The sequence below is a fragment of the Fusarium vanettenii genome (assembly GCF_000151355.1).
Source record: "Fusarium vanettenii 77-13-4 chromosome 4 genomic scaffold NECHAsca_3_chr4_2_0, whole genome shotgun sequence".
Taxonomy (NCBI): domain Eukaryota; kingdom Fungi; phylum Ascomycota; class Sordariomycetes; order Hypocreales; family Nectriaceae; genus Fusarium; species Fusarium vanettenii.
In genome coordinates, this window is record NW_003315879.1 from 1,455,176 (window position 1) to 1,474,577 (window position 19,402).

Genomic DNA, 19,402 nt, shown 5'->3' on the forward strand with positions numbered 1-19,402 from the left:
AACCTGGCCCTGCATATTGCCGTGAAAAGCCAAAGATCCCTTGTATTCACTGTACTACGTCGGGAGCTTTCAAGGTCGTCCGGTTGTTCGCATGACGGGAATGGGTCACGTGATACGCACCCACCCCAGACCATCACCCAATTAGGACAAGAGTGGCCCTGCCTTTTCGGACCTCTCGACTTCTTTTCCTGCCTCGCATTCTGAGAATCCGCCCGTCACCTCTTCACCCACGTTACCCCCGTTCCGTCCTCCGATCCCGCCAAGCACCCCCGGTGAAGCTTCCGATACATCTAGATGTTGGTTGCCGCCTGGATGTCATTCTTTAATGACTTGTAAGTTTCCCTCATCCTTCCCGCTTCCCCCTTGCCGCTGCCGCCTTGCTGGCTTGCTGGCCCGTCGCCTGTTGTCGATCCCGCCTCGACTCCTGCCATCTCCATCGCGATATTGCTCCCATAGAGTCGTATATAAGCGATACCGTGCTTCCCTTTGATGGATTCGATGCTTCTCGCTCATTCGGATGCCCCTGCGACCCCGTACCCGACACCGTGGCCACCCAGGCTTCCCAATTGCGATGTCGGGTTTTCATCAGCCTTGCCATCTACAACGCACGCGGGATGCGACAAGTGAACCATCTCCATCGTTGTTCGCGTTTCCGGGCGCTTTTGGCACCGTTCCTGGGTCGCCAGAGTCGCCTCGTTCCGTTAATCCCTCAACCGCACCTGCTGGCCCAGAACATTGGCTAACATCGTCGCGTCTCATAGCAGGTAGCCTCTGCCATCGCCATCATGATGTCCACCCCTACTTTTGGGGGTCCTTCCAATGGACATTTATCTCCAGATAATCAAATCAGCATGTCGTTCGATACAGGCGACAACGCAACCGATAGCGACTCCCCTGATGTCCACGATCATACGCTTGACCATCCATCACCGTCACCCTCGGACGATGTGAACGAGACCTCGAATATGGCACAGGACGACACACATATGTCAGAGAGTGAACCTTCCAGCGAGGACAACGCGTCCGAGGACGGTGACTTTGACATGGAGGAGAGCCTGCCATCTCAGAATGACGACGCGGTTGAGGACCGCGCCAGCTCCACAGACTCGAACAGAGCCTCGAAACGCAAAGTGCCCATTGAGGAGGACGAGTATATCAAGGCCAATCCAGAACTCTATGGATTGAGACGAAGTGTAAGAAGCGAAAAATTTTCACCGCCATCTTCTTGGCTGACCGGCACTTGCAGACTCGACCTCGAGAACAACGTAAAATCGTACGTAGTCATCCCGAATCTATCTCGAGGAGCGTTATTGACCAAGTCGCGACAGGTCGAGTCCGATGACTCCGAATCCGAACCTCCCGTCAGCCGTCGTACGGTCAAACGACGACGTGTAGAAACATCCCTTCCTTGTAAGCACCCCCTTTCTCCTGATTCTACTCGATCGTTGCGACTCGGACTAACACGGTCATCCAGCTTCCAAGATAGGTACACCAACATTACGAGCGTCAACAAACGACTCCGACTCCGACTCAGACACATACGGCGGCGCGCGCGCCAAGAGTCTTCAGAAGAAGGCTCGGCTGCAACGCGAGGCCCAGCCCTCTCTCGCATACGCCGAAAAGCGCTGGTCAAGTCGTCGCGCCGCGCAGGTACAACAAGGAGCTTATGAAGAGAGCGACTTTGACGAAGAAGAAGACGAGGATGACCTCGCCCCTTCCAACTACGTCGTTGACTATGTCGACGATTCCCCATACGTGGAAAAAGTAGTGCGGTATCGCCCGATAAACGGGCAGGACTTGACCTATGACATGACCAAAGGTGATTTTGAATACTTCATCAAATGGCAGGGCAAGTCTCACTTGCATGACACCTGGGAAACACTCGACGACCTTCGCAATGTTCGCGGATTTAGAAAGGTCGAGAATTACTTCAAGAAGTTCGTTGACTACGAGCTGGACATCCGCTTTGGCGACGACATTCCTCCCGAGACCAAGGAGCAGTTCTTCCTTGACCGCGAACGAGACGACGAGGCCTACGAGGATTACATCAAGGTTGAGCGAGTGGTTGCTACAAGAGACGGTGAAGACGGCGACGAGTACCTTGTCAAATGGAAGGGCCTCACCTACGAGGAGTGCACCTGGGAGGCTGCAGCGGACATCAGCGACATGTTCCAGGACCAGATTGACCAATACCTTGACCGCGCCTCTCGTTCATGGCAGTCGGACCGCAAGGAAACCAGCCTCGACTCACGGTCAAGGATGGTCAAGTTGGAAAAGCAGCCTGACTACATCGTAGGCGGCGAACTTCGGTCGTTCCAGCTGAGAGGTCTTAACTTCCTCTGCCTCAACTGGTGCAGAGGTAACAATGTGATTCTCGCCGATGAGATGGGTCTCGGCAAGACAGTCCAGACCGTGTCATTCCTCAGCTGGCTGCGCAACGCTCGCCACCAGGAGGGACCTTCACTTGTGGTTGCTCCTCTCAGTGTCATCCCCGCCTGGTGTGATACTTTCAACACCTGGTCCCCAGACCTTAACTACGTCGTTTATCTGGGACCTGAAGATGCCCGAAACATCATTCGCGAGCACGAGCTTCTCGTGGATAACAACCCGAAGAAGCCCAAGTTCAACATCCTGGTCACCTCGTATGAGTTCATCCTCCAGGACTGGCAGTTCTTGCAGTCCATCAAGTGGCAGACCCTTGCCGTCGACGAGGCGCATCGTCTCAAGAACCGTGAATCCCAACTGTACAGCCGCTTGGTGAGCTTTGGTATCCCGTGCAAGGTCTTGATCACCGGAACACCCATCCAAAACAACCTAGCCGAGTTGTCAGCCCTGCTCGACTTCTTGAACCCGGGCAAGGTGGCCATTGATGAGGATCTTGACTCTCTATCTGCCAACGATGCGCAAGAAAAGCTTCAGCAACTCCACAAGGCCATTGCTCCTTTCATTTTGCGAAGAACCAAAGAAACTGTCGAATCCGATCTTCCACCCAAGACTGAGAAGATCATCCGCGTTGAGCTGTCAGATGTCCAACTGGACTACTACAAGAACATCCTCACTCGCAACTACACTGCCCTCTGTGATGCGACCAACGGTCACAAGAACTCTTTGCTGAACATCATGATGGAGCTCAAGAAGATCAGCAACCATCCATATATGTTCCCAGGTGCCGAGGAAAAGGTGCTCGCCGGCAGCGTTCGTCGCGAAGACCAGATCAAGGGCTTGATTGCCAGCAGTGGAAAGATGATGCTTCTTGACCAGCTTCTCTCCAAGCTCAAGAAGGACGGCCACAGAGTCTTAATTTTCAGCCAGATGGTCAAGATGCTTGACATTCTTGGTGACTACCTCTCCCTACGAGGGTACAAGTTCCAGAGATTAGATGGAACCATCGCAGCCGGACCCCGACGCATGGCCATCAATCATTTCAATGCCGACGACAGCGATGACTTTTGCTTCCTTCTCTCGACCAGAGCAGGTGGTCTAGGTATCAACCTGATGACTGCCGACACTGTTGTCATCTTTGATTCCGACTGGAACCCACAGGCCGACTTGCAAGCCATGGCCAGAGCCCACCGTATCGGTCAGAAGCGACCCGTGAACATCTATCGTCTTGTTTCCAAGGAAACAGTCGAGGAAGAAGTTCTTGAACGAGCACGCAACAAGCTCCTGCTTGAGTATCTGACGATTCAGGCTGGTGTCACGGACGATGGCAAGGCTGCATTCAAAGAAGAGCTCAATAAGAAGGGTCTCAAGGTCGATGGGCCCTCTTCATCTGAAGACATTCAGATGGTCTTGAAGATGCGTTCATCTAAGATGTTTGAGCAGAGCGGCAACCAAGAACGCCTGGAGCAACTCGACATCGACTCGATCCTGGAGAACGCTGAAGTCACCAAGACCAAGGTTGACGACAAGATCAACCTCAGTAGTGGTGGCATTGATTGGGACAACTTCATGCAGATCACGGATGTCAAGGTGGACGACCTTAATCTCGACTGGGATCAGATTATTCCTGCTGAAAAGCTTGCCGAAATCAAGGCAGACGAAGAACAGCGGCGACACGAGGACTATCTTGCCCAGGTCAAGGCTGAGAGTGCTCCCCGAAGAGCCGTCGTCAAGAGCCGCAACAGGGAAACTGAGCGTGCTGACCGGTTTAAGAAACGGCAGAAAGAACAGCGAGAAAAGGAAGAGGAAGAGCGACAGGCCCTGATCGCGGACCCCAAGAGGCCTTTGACAGACAAGGAGCAGCGTCTTCTCATCAAAGCCTACTTCCGGTTCGGCTCGATGGACGACCGCGGTGAGGAGATCATCAGAGAGGCCAAGCTCAAGGAAAGAGACCAAGACTATGTCAAGTCGGTTCTTGATGAATTCATCAAAGCAGCCAAGGAAGCTGTTGATGACAATTATATCACCATGGTGGAGGAAGAGAAGAGGCTTGGCAAGACACTCACCAAGAAGGATCGCAAGGCTGTTCTGATTGACTTTGGCGACCTAAAGAAGATCAATGCCGAGACGGCCATCGAGCGGCCCAAGCAACTTCAACTTCTTCGACAGGTTATCAACGGGCACAGCGACTGGCGAGCATTCCGTCTTCCCGACGCCACCAAGGCTGCCAACTATTCTTGTTCATGGGGTGCTAAGGAGGATGCCATGCTCCTGGTTGGCATCGACAGACACGGCTTTGGTGCTTGGCCTCAGATTCGCGACGACCCTGACCTGGACATGACGGACAAGCTCTTCCTGGAAGAGCATCGTGTCGAGAAGAAGGAGGAGCGTAGCAAGGCCAATGACAAGATGAAGGCGCCTGGCGCAGTACATCTTGTTCGCCGATCTGAATACCTGCTCTCAGTCCTGCAAGCGAAGCACTCGAACGATCGAAGTGTGCAGCGAGCCGTGGAGAATCACCACCGAAACAACAAGAAGAGTCATCTTGCCAATGGCCACCGCGGAAGTGCTACTGCATCCCCTGCACCCCAAGTCAGCAAGAAACATCGTGACCGTGATCGGGATCATGCTCATGGCGACCATCGGCCACGCGGCTATACCGACGAGCGTGGAACTCCAAGGCCCGACTACAAGCGGAAGCATGTTTCCCATGAGGACAGCCGGAGCCCCAAGCATCGCCGGCTGGATGATCACCGTCGATCTGGCAAGCACGGCGACGATAGGGACAGAGCTGAGAAGCGTCGACATCGTGATGATGATGACCGAAGAGCTGAGAAGCATCGTCACAGCCACGGACATCGTGATGAACGACGTGGCGACCGGCATCGTGATGATCGCGAACGCGACCGTGACCGCGACCGTGAGCGAGAGCGAGAGCGAGACAGAGATCGTGACCGTGACCGTGAGCGGGATCGTGATCGTGATCGTGACCGGGACCGCGAGCGAGAGCGTGACCGCGATAGGGATCGTGTGCGCGAGCGACCCCAAGAATCTCGTCCTCAAGATGAGCGCCGAGCCAAGGCTCTTCGTCGACTGGATGAGCTTAGGCGAATCGGTGACAACAAGGACCAGAGGGATAAGGATAACGATGCCATGATCTGGTTCCTCCTGAAGCCCGTCAGAGAAAATTTCGAAAAGATTCTCTCAACCACCAAGGACAATGTCAAGTCAAGCAAGGAACGAGCCTCCATCTTTGGAGTGGAACTGGTAGTTATTGGCACATTCCTGGACGAAAAATTGCCGGCTACCGCTGCGGACGAGGGTCTCAAGAGCAACTTTTGGTGAGTACAGCTGCATTGATACAGCCTGACCTGCGACCTGGACTAACATGCTTGATGTAGGGACTTTTTGGCAGCGTTGTGGCCAGTCGACGACACCAGCAAGAGCGTGACAGGCAAGCGACTGAGCAACATGTATCGTACGCTGCACTCTCGCAACAAGGGCGGCTCCAGCTCGAACAAGACCAACGGGGCCTAATGAATGGTCTCATCTCTCAGAAGAGACCTCAGCTCAGCACGACAGACAGGTCTTTAGAGACACTTGATTACGAAGGGAAGGTGAATTGTGTTTCACAGCAACTCAACATAGCATGTTTGTTTTCAGCATGGTTTTGGCGTTTGGTTGTACAGATGGATGGCATCATGTTGCACGCAAGTACGTGAAGCGGAGCGGAGAGGCTGAGATCATACCCCGTTGCATTATAGGACCTGTGGTGGAAGGAGTTGTCACTGCTGCTATGCTATGCTATATGGCCAAGCTTGGCCAAACTGATACATACGAGGACAGGCCTTGCCTGGCTGCTAATTCGCATGCCTCGCGTCTCTCTTACCGGAGTAGGCTGTCTTCTTTTTCTTGTTTTCTTCTTCTTTTCATGCAGCACGACCTAGAGGCAGGTAGGCTATCTAACTCACAGCTGATGTGATGGATCTGGCCAACTACAGAGGGTCGATGAATGGCTGCTCACTGCCAGGGATGAAAGGCAGGCAGAGCAGAGGCGAGGCGAGGCGAGGCGTACAGGTGCATGCAAATGAGCCCTTGTTCTTAGATGAAAGATGTTTTACAGGGCCTGTGGAAAAAAAGGGGCAGGACCAGCAAGAGGCTTCTGCTCGGTGGCATAGATATGGTTGAAGCTATAAAGTACATGACAAATCACTGTGTCCTTGACTGTTTGACTGGTGACCGAATATTGACAACTCTACCAAGTGTTGATTACTATTATGAAGGGTTGATGGGGAGAATCTTAGGCTGTGGCGGTTGGTACACTGGTTGGGACACGCTTAGAGTGCATTTATACTGTAGAAATGCCTTCCATCACTGGCTGCAACAAGGGTTGGGCATCAATTGTTGCTGGTCTGTTTTGTGCTGCATCGTTGCCCTTTCGTCACCGTGGTCGGCCTCCCGCAGTATCTCGGAGCCAACCACACAGCTCACAATGACGGATAAGCGCTTGCAATCAATCATGATTGACTGCTGGGACCTCTGCGGAAGCTGCAGGAAGGTTGAAACTTGCTCGGGTCTGATGAAGGATGAGCCAAGGTCTGCGGGAAACTCCCCTTCGTCAAACATGAACACTCGAACCATGAGATGAGATGGAAATGCCCAGCATAGATTTAGAAGCAGACTGTGCCCAGAACATTGCTCTTCTTTACTATCTCGGACAAGTTGCATCGCACCCTCACAAGAACCTGACCCGGCATCAGGAGGCAGACGTTGGCTGGACTATCTCTCTCAATGATGAGAAACACCTAACGACCACTCTTGGATTATTGTCTGGAATAAAGGACGACATTAGAAATGTGACAGCCGTGTGCGTCGAGGAGACAAGACATGGACTGGTCGTCATGGTTGCTGCCAACACCAAAGGCCCTGGACCTGTATCGCCATATCTGGAATGGGTGAAGGAGGGCTTTGACAGTGTCTTTTCCCTACTCAAAGACGCCTCAAGGAGTAAGTCAAGAGTGCCACACTGGGAGCCCCCTTCTCCTAACATAAACTCGAGGCTCTCGCGAGAAACTTGAAAGCGATGTGTTTGGCGCCATCGTGTCGATGTGTCGCTGGCGGATCTTGTCAAGAATCAGGATGATCAACCCCGAGAACAAGCCGACATTTCAGAAATTCCTGAGAGAAATTAACTCAGCAATCGAACAGTCTCCGCGGAGAGCGGATCGTACCAACTTTCTGACACTGAGCAACCAGTTGATGTCTGAGCTGGTCAAGTATCAGGCTGCATTCACTCCTCCAATCGGTGGTACTTGGGCGTTAATTAGGGACGAAGACCTCGAGTCTATTGTTAAAGTATGCTACGAGTTTTCCGAGATGCCGACTGTTGGAACTATACTTCTCAAGGATATGAACGGCATGAAACCGCGTGCTGACCCGAGTACATGCGAGGCGGTTCTCAACATGATACGAAAAGTGGGAAACTACAAAAGGGCAGCGACGACACTGGTGAAACTCGCCAGGCGATATCAATGTACCCGTCAGGCCAATACACTCCCCGTGGTATTGGACTCCTCGACACTTGTCCAGCATCCTGTTGCACAGCGTCCTAGTCTTCCGGCTATGCTGGATAAGCTGAAAGCTCACCACGGAACGAGTTGGAATACTGCCAAGATGGTCAAAGAGCTTTCGGGTTACCTTGGAAGCGAATCTAGGTGCTATAAAAGCCAAATTGACCCGCTGATGCGTCATCCAAGAGTTCATGCTGAAATGCAGCTCATCTGGTATCTCGATCAACACAAGGGCCCGACGCCTCCAAGGGTAGTTGCCTCCAACAAGGATGCCTGCTATCTCTGCAACGCCTTCATTGCCTTTCACGGAAAGTACAGCATCCCAAGAACCCACGGGAGGATCTACCCCGGCTGGAGACTGCCATCCAGTGGCCTCCAGGAGGTGAAGAGGGGATTTTCTCTGGAGTTGGAGCGCTTGGCGGTGGTCAAGATTAACCGGATAATCAAGGAAGGGGTAGAGCGTATGAACTATCCGTTAGAGAGCACTGTACCATCGGCTGCAGTATCAGGAATGTCGATTCTCACGCAGCAGGCGGAAGTATTGCGGGAGATGGTTGAAGGCTCTGACAGCGACGAGACGGTTGTTCCCGAGCATGGGACTGAAACCTTGAGCTCTCATGGACAGCAGGCAGATGAATCTCTTTCTTCGCATCAGGGAAGCCCTGCCGGAAAGGATGGTTCTGAAAAGGAGGAAGAGGCGGCTCCAAGTCACAACACGGTTGAGAGCAGTGCGGAACTCAGGTCTTCACCCAAGCCTCCGTCTTCACCTATACCTTCACCTGAGCTTCCGCTAAACTCTCCACCTGCGTCTTTGTCTAGGTCTTCACCAAGGCCATTGTCCAGGTCTTTGTCGTTTTCTAAGCCTTTGTCGTTATCTGGGCCCTTGTCCGGGTCTTTGTCTACGCAGGAGCCTCAACAACCGCCAGCAGACGAATATCAGGATGCCAGTGGGTATTCTACACCAAAGGCTCAAGTTTTCCAATCGTCTAAGAACTTGCATCATTCAACAGTCGGGACAGACGCAGACAGAAACTCCAGTGTTGGATCTCGATTGAGCCAGATTATAAGCCCGGAGACGTACGAAACACGTCTTTCAAGCATTTCGACCTCTGCTTCGCAGGGTTTCTTACCCTGCAAAGAGAACGAAGTTAGTGATGAAGACTCCTGGAGACAAGTTGAAAAGGGTCGACAAGAAGTTGTTGCCCTGCCTAATTCACTTGAGCTATTTGTCGAGTACACGACAGGATTCTCTAGCAAATCAAAGCACCTTAGGTTCAAGGCGAGGCGGTTATCAGAGGAAGAAGCGGCAGAAGCCTTGAAAGAAGTTGTCACGGTGCATGATTTGACAAGCATGGGATACGAAGAGGTCAAGGTCAAGTCCAGCGGTGGCATCATGATGAGAGTCGGTGATCAAATCTTTGATGCCCATCTCGATGAGTTTGTGCCTCCTACACATGTAACGTAACTTGTGTATAAGTGAGGCGATTCAGATGTGTAATTTTGTCAAGAGTCTTGCAGTTTAGTCGCCCGTGTTTGGTGTTGACTGTGTTTCTGTGGATCCGTGGAGCAAGCAATCATGATTGATTGATCCGATTTCCCATCACCGCCTCATTTTCAACTAAATCTGATCATGTAACGTCCATCAGCAAAAGCACGTGGTCCATATTCATTCACCTACAAGTACGAGAAGAATATCCAAACTATTTCAGAATCTTTAGCTAATTCTCTTCAGAAAATATCAATATTCTTTATACATATATTCATCATGGCCGCCGCATATGCCCGTGAGCGTCATATCGCTGAGCTCGCAGTCCTTAGAGCTTCCATCCTCACCAAAAAGGTGCTCTCCTCCGTCAGCGGCATCTCAAAGGCCGACGCTTCGCCTGTCACTGTCGCGGACTTTGCCGCACAGGCTATTCTCATCAGCGCCTTGACCAAGGCCTTTCCCGGTGACACCTTTGTCGGAGAAGAGGACTCTGGTGCCCTGCGTAGCGATGCTGCCCTGAGGGACCGCGTGTATGAGCTTGCCTCTGGAGCGCATCTGGAAAGTGAGGAGGATGAGGCATTGTTGGCAAGTCCGGCTTCGGTGGATGAGATGCTTGATTTGATTGATCTTGGAGGTCGTGGTGAGGGAGGAAGGACTGGACGTTTCTGGGTTATGGATCCTGTTGATGGTACGGCAACCTTCCTTCGAGGCGAGCAGTACGCTGTTTCTCTGGCTTTGATCGAGGACGGTCGAGAAGTCGTCGGCGTGCTGGGTTGTCCCAACCTCAAGCCCGTAGATGGCGTCCTCGCAGAGACAACTGTCGACAAGGAGGGACTTGGTCTCATGCTGTCAGCCGTCCGAGGCCAGGGCGCAACAATCCGCACCATGAACTTCAGTGGTCTCGAAGAAGCCCGCCCGCTAGAGGGTCTCGACAAGGCCTCGAGTCTTTCAGACGCCAGAATCGTCGACTGCTCCTCGAGCAAGACATCTCGTCACGACCTCATCGCCAAGCTCGCTGCTTCGTTCGGAGCAGTGTACCCCAACACCGAGGTGTGGTCGTCACACATCCGGTACGCCGCCCTAGCTGTCGGCGGAGGCGACTTCCAGCTCCGAGTTCCCTCGGGACCGGAGGTTCGAATGTGGATCTGGGACCACGCCGGCGCCCAGCTCGTCTTGACCGAGGCTGGCGGCAAAGTGACGGATCTGGACGGCAAGACCATTGACTTTGGAGCCGGAAGGGACTTGAACCAGAACCGGGGTTTGCTTGCTGCAAGGGGAGGTATTCATGCCACAGTCCAGGAGACATTGGCCAAGATCACGGCAGAGGATGACGCCTCGCGTTAGGTATAGATGGAAACCATAGACAAAATTGCATGTATGAAAGGTGTTCTATTTATCCATCGTTAAATCTCGCCGCCATTATATGTCCATACATGTTACATCAAGCTGCTCCGTCCCCCAATCTCCATACTGCCCTGCCCATCCTTCATCTGCCCACTCCTACCCACCACAAACTCGGTGTAGATCCTCTGCAGCCGCGTCTTCTCATCGGAGCTGATACTCGCCCGTGTGTTGTCAAGCGCCTTGATCAGGTGATCCCATCCGATCACCACCTCCCGCTGCTCACCGGCAGACGCCTTGGCGTCCGCGTTTACCGCCGCCGGGGCACCGTGCACCTGCTTCGCCTTCTTGCGCGCAATCTTGATCTCATCTAGCTTGGACAGGATCGCCGCATTCTCGACCAGCGCCGCTGACTTGCTCTTTGGGGTTGGTTGGTCCGAGGGCTTGGCCTCTTCTCCGTAGCGGAACTGCACAAAGCTAGGCGTGCTGTTTGGCTTTCCACCGGCTCCATTCGTACGCTTCGACGTGACTGTAGGACCATCCACGTCTAGAACGTCATGGATTGCTTCCAGCTGCGCATTCGACACGAGGGCCTGTAGATCGGCACCCGAGAAGCCTTCGGTCCGTCGGGCGACATCCGTCAGGGGTCCGTCAGACTCGGTCAGCTCATCTGAGAGCCGGACCTTTTGGAACAGGGCCTTGATGATATCGACCCGATCCTCCAGGGACGGCATGTCACAGAGCAGGGACTTGTCCAAACGACCAGGACGGAGCAGAGCCGGGTCGATGAGGTCAGGTCGTGAAGTGGCTGCTAAAACGTAGACTCCCGACAGTCCCTCGGCACCATCCATCTGCGTTAGAAGCTGGTTCACAACACGATCCGTCACACCGGTAGAGTCATGTCCTCTCTTGGGGGCGATAGAGTCAAACTCATCAAAGAAGAGTACACAGGGCTTCGCTGCCTGCGCTCTGTCAAACAGGTCACGCACACTCTTCTCCGAGGCTCCGATATACTTGTTCAGAATCTCGGGTCCCTTGACACTGATAAAGTTGAGACCGCACTCGCCAGCCACGGCACTCGCAAGGAGAGTCTTGCCGCAGCCGGGATATCCGTATAGCAAAAGACCGGATCGTAGTCGTAGAGGGCACTGCGCAAAGATTGGTGCGTACTTGGTCGGGTACTGCAGCGTCTCGAGGAGCACTTGTCGTGTTTCTTGAAGGCCGCCGATCGACTTGAAGCTGGTAGAAGAGCTCTGAAGAGTCACGTTCCTCAGTGAAGCCGGTGTGAAGCCCTTCAACGCCTTGTCAAAATCAGTCCTGGCAAAATGGACAGGCCCTGTGGAGTTTGGTGATTCGGCAATGGCCCGGATGATGGCCTCGTTCCTCGCTCGAGAGACGAGCACGCTGATATCACCGGGCATATATCCATCCGTAGAGCCCGCAATATCCAAAAAGTCGAGATCTGAATCCAAAAGGAACCCGCTGGTCTTTGCTGGCGGGTTCTCACGGCTTGTATGACTGGCACCATCCATCCACGCGCCGCTGTCGTCTCCTGTGCTGCCATCGGCAGTCTGTGGTCGACTCTCGTCACTGAACTGGGTTGCCGCCTCTTCCGCTGTCATGGCGTCTTGCATCACAATAGACTCCATCACTCGTCGTCTCGCCTCCTTGTCGGGTGCCTTGAGCTCGACAATTTCGCGTACAACATGGCCACTGACAACCACATTGTTGATCGACTCCTTGCCCTCAGCTGTTGCCAGAAGTACCACACCGCTGTCTCGAGTGCAGTATTGCCTGACAATCGAACCTAGAATCTCTCCAACTTGTCTGCTCCGCCCATTGTCGTTTCCAACTTGGAGCTCTGTCTCGACAGGGCACAGCTTATCCAGGTCGTCGAGGATCACAACAGCCTTTCCGTTTAGTCGCGCCCCCCAGCTTGCAGACATGAAAAGGCGGTTGAGAGTTTCCTTAATCGTTGAGATCCTCGTCTCGTCGTTGACAAGCTTCCGACATGGATAATAAAGCGTATGGAAGAGTGATTCTTCCCGCAGCTTCTGAGCCAAGTGCCTAGCCACACATGTCTTTCCTGATCCCATGCCTCCGGTAAGAAGGACTGATGATAGATGCACAAGTTGAGACTGGAGATTGTCTAGGAGTGAGTCAATCCCCACGAGAAGTGAGTCATGGGTAGGCTGTCGCTCGAATCCGTCCGAGTCCAATATCCATGATGGCCGAGGGGTAGGTGGCTGGAAGTCGATGGCCAACTTGGGGTCAAGTCCCATTATCCAGTTAGTCGCATCCTTTTGTTCTTGAAAGTCTGCGCCGTAGGTGAACTTGATGATACCGCCCTCCCAGCCTTGAGGGGGGTCAAGGCCGTCGTATACACCCATAACAGCACCATCAGTCAACGGTCCTTGAAGGAGACCGTCAATGCCTCGCGAGGCATTGTAGATCTGACGGAATCGTCTGGCAGATTCCTCCTTTTCAGCCTTGGATTCACCACCGAACCGAAGACCCTCGACCGTCTTGGTGCTTGCAGCAAACGGAAACACCTTGACCCCTTGGACTGGTCCTTTGGGTAGCTGTTGTGGTGCTGCCTGAAGCTTCACGACGCCGCCCACCATACCAGTGCACCCAAGGGTTGCACATAGAGGCGACGAAAGAGCAACTGTCTGGCTATTTGGAGGATCAATCCATGATCGTAGGTGGGCAATCACTTTTGACGACGCGGTCATGCCGGCTGGAGCACCACCTTCTTCCGGTTGAGGCTGTAGAAGGCCTGCAGGCTTAATGACATCCACCACGACATAGTTGACCCCCTTGAAGGCATCGCCCAGTAGGAGGTCGCGGTCAACCCAAACGCTGAAATCCTGGGCGAGAGGTCCCTCGTCGAACCATTCTTCACAAGATTTCCTGTCAACACCACGGAGAAACATGGTAGGCTTCCGCTCCTCCCTGGTACTCCGTCGGCGCACAGTACTCGTACCGCTTCGCTTGGATTTCGAGGTGCTCGCTACGCTGCGATGGTCACCAGAATTTTGAGAACTCTTTTGCCTTGTCTTTGGCGCGACGATGACTTCGGCATCGGGGGAGATCTTTGCGAACGGCGAGTCTGCAGGAGGAACAGGATCCAGCGAGAGGACTTTGATATTCGCGGTCGAGGTTGGGGAGAGATGCAGGGTCAATGCATGAGGAGCGACGGGCGTCTCGCCGAGCTTGAATGAGGGGTTCGGGAGCGCTCGAATCTGTGAAATGAGGTTCAACTCGAGGAATGTCGCGTGGAGTTCAATAATCTCCCAGTCTTCGGGTGTGAGAGGCTCAATGTTGATGGTATGCGCCAGCGGGGGATCCAGGTGGACGGTCGCCATGACCTTCTGGCCCTCCGCCAACCCTATCGTCTTCGCAAACGTCGCATCAAGCTCGACTAGTTGAATATCTTGGTCGCGCGAAGAACCTCTCGAACCATTGAATCCATCGCGCGTAGATGGCGGCGCTGTCCTCCTCTTGCTTGGCATGCCGGTCCATCCCACAAAGACGGACCGTTGCTGGCTTGTTCCGCTCGATGCGGCATCTCGGAAGCTTAGTTCGACGACGACGTTTTGAACTGGCTGTGCATATCAAGTCAATACGCTGTCGAGTCGAAAGGGGGCTAAAGGCAATTGCTCACAGTGTTGACATTCACTAGCAGCGAGACCAGCGTCGAGGGGAGGTTGACCAAGCAGTTCTTGAGATGAGCCAGCGAGATCTCCGCCGACACGGACTGCGCATTCTTCTTGGGAGGCATGATGTAACGCGTAGAGAATTAGAATGCAGCCAGCGTCATTGCCTTCGCAGGAAGAAAAGGTCGAACAAATGTTGTCTGTCGAAAGAGTTCGGGGACCTGGCGCCGAAAGCACCTCCGACCTGGACTCCGTTCCCGTCCCGCAGCCGAGGCAGCTCACACGTGCTCGGGTACTTCCCCGTTCTTCCCCAGCTTTCTTCTGTCCTGGGCAGCGATGAGGGACCCGTGCGCTTCTTCTTGCTTGCAGAAAAGCCGAAGCTGTGGCGCAGGCCCATTAAACTCTGCATGTGGCGGTGCAGCCCAAAACGCGAAACGACGCGTTGGTTCAGCTGTTCGCGTGGAAGGTCCAGCGCAACCGTCGTTGCCCTGCGGCCCGCCCCAGCCCACTCAATTTGTGCATCGCGATCGCATCTCTCCATCTGCATACCGTAGCTTCACAACTTCCCAGCGCTCATCGACTTTGCCTTTCGCACAAGATACTTCACAATGGCGCTGCGCGAGTTCAAGGCCCCCGTCAGTTACGAGAAGCAGCAGCGTGAGGATTCTTTGAGGCCCAAGCTGTAAAGGCGACCGACACTAACAACCATACAGATGCATTCCAAGACTTCTTGACGGGCTACAAGACGTCGGCCGAGCAGACCATCACGACAGCGCTCGGAAACATCACAATCGGCGAAGATGACCTTGACGATGATTATGACCCTATGGACGAGGACAATCAGAATGGAAATCGTGGCCAGGATAAGGAGCGCCAACGAGCCCCTCACCACAAGTACAAGGATATGCTTCAGCAACTGGCAGACCGAGTAATTGACGAGGCCACGATCGATCTAGATGATCTAGCAATAGTACGGATTCCATGTCGGATTATCAACAACTACTAACCATATTGCAGTGGGAGAATCAGGCATTCGACAGCGACGACAGCTTGAGGCTTGTTGACTCTATTGAGATGAACACAAAACACTATGTCGAGATCGTCTCGAGAGCTGTGGATGCGGTGATGCCCCAGCCAAGTGTGGATGTGACGTGAGTTACTGAATCAAGTTGAAGCGAGCTATACTAACCAGCCAATGATAGCTTCAAGGATGATGTCCTTGATGTGCTGATGTCGCGACGACAAGCCAGAAACCGAGAGCTTGACGAGGCTGCCGAGCGTGACCCTACAGTAGAAGGAGACAAGTTCCCTGCCGAGCTGACCCGCAGATACACCCTTGTTTTCAAGCCTAGGTCGGGCACCTCAAGCAAGCCCGCCAAGGCATTGGCCGTCCGGCAAGTGCGCGGCGAGCATCTGGGTCATCTCATCACCATCCGCGCTATCGCCACTCGAGTTTCCGATGTGAAGCCAATTGTCCAAGTCAGCGCATACACTTGCGATAGATGTGGTTGCGAGATCTTCCAGCCCATCACCGACAAGCAGTATGGTCCTCTTACTATGTGTCCCTCGGAAGACTGCAAGCAGAACCAATCCAAGGGTCAGCTCAACCCTTCCTCGAGGGCCTCAAAGTTCCTCCCCTTCCAGGAGGTCAAGGTTCAGGAGATGGCAGAGCAAGTTCCCATCGGTCAGATTCCTCGAAGTCTTACCGTCTTTTGCTACGGCACACTTGTCCGACAAATCAGCCCTGGTGATGTTGTCGATATCTCGGGCATTTTCTTGCCTACCCCTTATACTGGGTTCAAGGCCATGAAGGCTGGGCTCCTCACCGACACATACATCGAGGCCCACCACATTCTTCAGCACAAGAAGGCTTACAGCGAGATGATTGTCGATCCTACGTTGGTCCGAAGAATTGAAAAGTACCGCCAGACCGGCCAGGTGTATGAGCTTCTCGCCAAGTCGATTGCTCCGGAGATTTACGGTCACCTCGATGTCAAGAAGGCTCTTCTCCTGCTCTTGATCGGAGGTGTGACAAAAGAGATGGGAGACGGCATGAAGATCCGTGGCGACATCAACATCTGCTTGATGGGTGACCCTGGTGTGGCCAAGTCCCAGCTTCTCAAGTACATCTCAAAGGTTGCTCCTCGAGGTGTCTACACGTCGGGACGTGGAAGCAGCGGTGTCGGTTTGACGGCCGCCGTGATGCGAGACCCCGTCACTGACGAGATGGTCCTCGAAGGCGGTGCTCTCGTCCTTGCTGACAACGGTATCTGCTGTATCGATGAATTCGACAAGATGGACGAGACCGACCGTACTGCCATTCACGAAGTCATGGAACAGCAGACCATCTCTATCTCCAAGGCTGGAATTTCCACTACCCTCAACGCCCGTACCTCGATCCTCGCCGCCGCTAACCCTGTCTACGGACGATACAACCCTCGCATCTCGCCTGTCGAGAACATCAACCTCCCCGCCGCGCTCTTGTCTCGATTCGATATCCTTTTCTTGCTTCTTGATACCCCTACACGTGAGACGGATGAGCAGCTCGCCAAGCACGTTGCCTTTGTGCACATGAACAGCCGACACCCTGATATTGGTACCGACAATGTGGTTTTCAGCCCTCACGAGGTGCGATCATACATTGCTCAGGCTCGAACCTACCGACCCGTCGTCCCTGAGTCAGTGTCGGAGTACATGATCAAGACATATGTCCGCATGCGAGACCAGCAGCAGCGTGCTGAGAAGAAGGGCAAGCAGTTCACTCACACAACTCCCCGTACTCTGCTCGGTGTTGTGCGTTTGGCCCAGGCCCTGGCGCGACTCCGTTTCAGCAACGAGGCCACTCAGGATGATGTCGATGAGGCGTTGCGACTTGTTGAGGCCAGCAAGGAGAGTCTGAATAGTGATCTGGGCTCTAACCGGAGGCCTCATAGCGCCACCGACAGGATTTTCAGACTGGTCAAACAATGGGCGGATGATGGTACCTGCCGTCCTGATGATGCTGACGATGACGATCTCGGCGTTGAGCTGAGCATGAGAAAAGTCAGGGAACGAGTTATCGCCCAGGGCTTCACTGAAGATCAGTGGCTCAACACCCTGGAGGCGTATACTGGTGGTGATGTAAGTTTACCACTGCCCAGACCATTAGGGTTAAGACTAACATTACTTGACAGGTTTGGCAAACTATTGGCAATGGCACGAGACTGGTGTTTGTCATTGGTGACGGTGGTGTTCGGGATGATGATATGGACTTTTAAGAAGGGCATGACGTGTAGTGTAATAGGAAGAGGCATCTGACGTAAGGGCCTGGCGTTCTGGCATATTAGGTAGATAAGGATAGTCTGCTGGTAGATCTTTGTCGACAATGAAAAACTATTGATGAAGCACATGGAGCACCATTTCTAGAGTTGACGTTTGAGAGCACAACGTTGGCCAGCAAATCACTTGGGAGGTTGTTGGAGCTGATACATGTTTTTGAGGTTTCTACTCAGACACCGATATTGTACATTTCTAGAATACATTTACAGTTTCATCTGCATCAAGGCTGCCCGCTCCATCTCGCCCACGATGCCGTGGCCTCCCACGGTCCACTTCTCCGAGACGGTCCTCGAGTTGAGCACGTTGCGGAAGAGTCCGCTGGCACCCCAGTACTCCATCAGGGACCGGGCCTCGTCCTTGGTGATGCCCTCGAGCCGGAGCACCCAGCTGTGCCTGAGAGCATCATACACACGCTCATCGTACTTGCGCTCGTAGGGGTTGGGCTTGGGAACCTCACGGCCGGCTTGGCCAGCCTCGAGCTGGGAGAGGACGAGCTCCTGAGAGGGGTGGCGGTGGGCGTTGTTCGCTGATGTGACGCCGATGACGGCTCCGCCGTTGGGCAGGGGAGCCTTGCCTGAGAGGGCATCGACAAAGAGACGCACAAGAGCAAGCTCGTGGGAGTGGACCTGGTTAAAGGAAGGGTCCCGGTATTCGCTGATCTTGTTGATGTGGGAGAGGCCATCGAGGGCAAAGAGCACGGGGGGACGACCGGGCAGGGTGAGCTCAGTCCAGAGAGCGAGGAGGGTAGGCCAGGCGTACTCGGCCTCCTTGGCGCTTAGGGCGAGGTCGGCGAGGGTGGCGCCCTGCTTGAGGTTGGTGAACTTGGACCAGTCCTTTTCAAGCTGCAGCTTCTCGAGAGCTGCGCGGTTGGCCCGGTAGATGCTCTGGATCATCTTGAGGCAGTAGACGGGCTGGGCGAACTGCATGGGCTCTGTGTCGGGGATGGGTGAGTACTCAGTGTTGCCGTTTGTCAGATCTTGGCCTTTTGAGCAGTTAACATCATGTTTCAATCATGTTTAAAGTAATTGCCCTCTTACCCTCGGGAATGTGCAACACAACCCAGTTGTTGAGAAGTGCATAGGCCATGGCCTGCAGCATAGTCATGCTCTTTCCAGAGAGCTTGCTTCCGGTCAAGACACACTTGAGAGCCTCCTTCTTCTCAGCCGAGGCCTCGAGCCTCTTCATCAACTCAACCGTCTCCTTGCGTAGTAGCACATGCGGCCTCCGGAACAGGTTCCAGCTCTGTGTCGTCTTGAAGGCCTCGAGGGCACGGAGGTGATCCACCACATTGTCAGGAATAGCAAAGACCTTTCCAGCACTCTCTTCGAGGGTCATGTTCTTCTGGTCCAGCGAGTTGAGGCCTTCGACGGGCAGGGCGCTGTTGTTGCTGAGCTGGATGCGCTTCCGGAAGGCCTTGCGCTCGCCAGGGTTGGGTTTCCGGACGGGGACGATGTTGGCCTTTTTCTTGTAAGCCTTCTTGACCTTTTGCGGGAGGTCCCGACGGCTCTTGATGGGCGGAGGCGCGGCGGCGGCCTGGACTGCGGCGGTGGTCGAGAATGGGGCGGCGAGGATGGGCTGAATGCGAGGAGCCCGGGGAATGGCCGCCGGCCTCACGAGGCACCGGAGTGAGTGTGCGGACGCCATGA

General features: G+C 53.9%; 6 protein-coding genes across 6 annotated transcripts; 4 read left to right on the forward strand and 2 right to left on the reverse strand.

The window, feature by feature from the left end:
- Positions 1-788: 788 nt before the first annotated feature.
- Positions 789-5,919, forward strand: CHR2117 (SNF2 family chromodomain-helicase DNA-binding protein; the record flags this gene model as incomplete). Its single annotated transcript, XM_003051640.1, has 6 exons — positions 789-1,193; positions 1,247-1,277; positions 1,306-1,410; positions 1,475-5,137; positions 5,390-5,723; positions 5,784-5,919. 6 exons carry the CDS (start codon positions 789-791, stop codon positions 5,917-5,919), a joined length of 4,674 nt encoding a protein of 1,557 aa, XP_003051686.1.
- A 1,364-nt stretch (positions 5,920-7,283) lies between these two features.
- NECHADRAFT_79010 (uncharacterized protein) lies at positions 7,284-8,813 on the forward strand (the record flags this gene model as incomplete). Its single annotated transcript, XM_003051641.1, has 3 exons — positions 7,284-7,389; positions 7,442-8,670; positions 8,772-8,813. The coding sequence occupies 3 exons, from the start codon at positions 7,284-7,286 to the stop codon at positions 8,811-8,813; spliced, it is 1,377 nt and encodes a 458-aa protein (XP_003051687.1).
- A 779-nt stretch (positions 8,814-9,592) lies between these two features.
- On the forward strand, positions 9,593-10,837 carry NECHADRAFT_68335 (uncharacterized protein). Its single transcript, XM_003051642.1, has 2 exons — positions 9,593-9,632; positions 9,685-10,837. The coding sequence occupies exon 2, from the start codon at positions 9,718-9,720 to the stop codon at positions 10,780-10,782; it is 1,065 nt and encodes a 354-aa protein (XP_003051688.1). The 5' UTR covers positions 9,593-9,632; positions 9,685-9,717; the 3' UTR covers positions 10,783-10,837.
- Positions 10,838-10,874: 37 nt separating this feature from the next.
- On the reverse strand, positions 10,875-14,563 carry NECHADRAFT_37867 (uncharacterized protein; the record flags this gene model as incomplete). The annotated part of the gene is made up of 2 exons (XM_003052092.1): positions 10,875-14,387; positions 14,447-14,563. The coding sequence occupies 2 exons, from the start codon at positions 14,561-14,563 to the stop codon at positions 10,875-10,877; spliced, it is 3,630 nt and encodes a 1,209-aa protein (XP_003052138.1).
- A 483-nt stretch (positions 14,564-15,046) lies between these two features.
- On the forward strand, positions 15,047-17,695 carry NECHADRAFT_92685 (uncharacterized protein; the record flags this gene model as incomplete). The annotated part of the gene is made up of 5 exons (XM_003051643.1): positions 15,047-15,095; positions 15,152-15,408; positions 15,456-15,589; positions 15,641-17,558; positions 17,612-17,695. The coding sequence occupies 5 exons, from the start codon at positions 15,047-15,049 to the stop codon at positions 17,693-17,695; spliced, it is 2,442 nt and encodes an 813-aa protein (XP_003051689.1).
- A 198-nt stretch (positions 17,696-17,893) lies between these two features.
- On the reverse strand, positions 17,894-19,400 carry NECHADRAFT_60091 (uncharacterized protein; the record flags this gene model as incomplete). Its single annotated transcript, XM_003052093.1, has 2 exons — positions 17,894-18,738; positions 18,896-19,400. The coding sequence occupies 2 exons, from the start codon at positions 19,398-19,400 to the stop codon at positions 17,960-17,962; spliced, it is 1,284 nt and encodes a 427-aa protein (XP_003052139.1). The 3' UTR covers positions 17,894-17,959.
- Positions 19,401-19,402: the final 2 nt, after the last annotated feature.

Coding starts and splice junctions, on each gene's coding strand:
- NECHADRAFT_68335 (XM_003051642.1), top strand. CDS start 9,718: ATGGCCGCCGCATATGCCCGTGAGCGTCATATCGCTGAGCTCGCAGTC.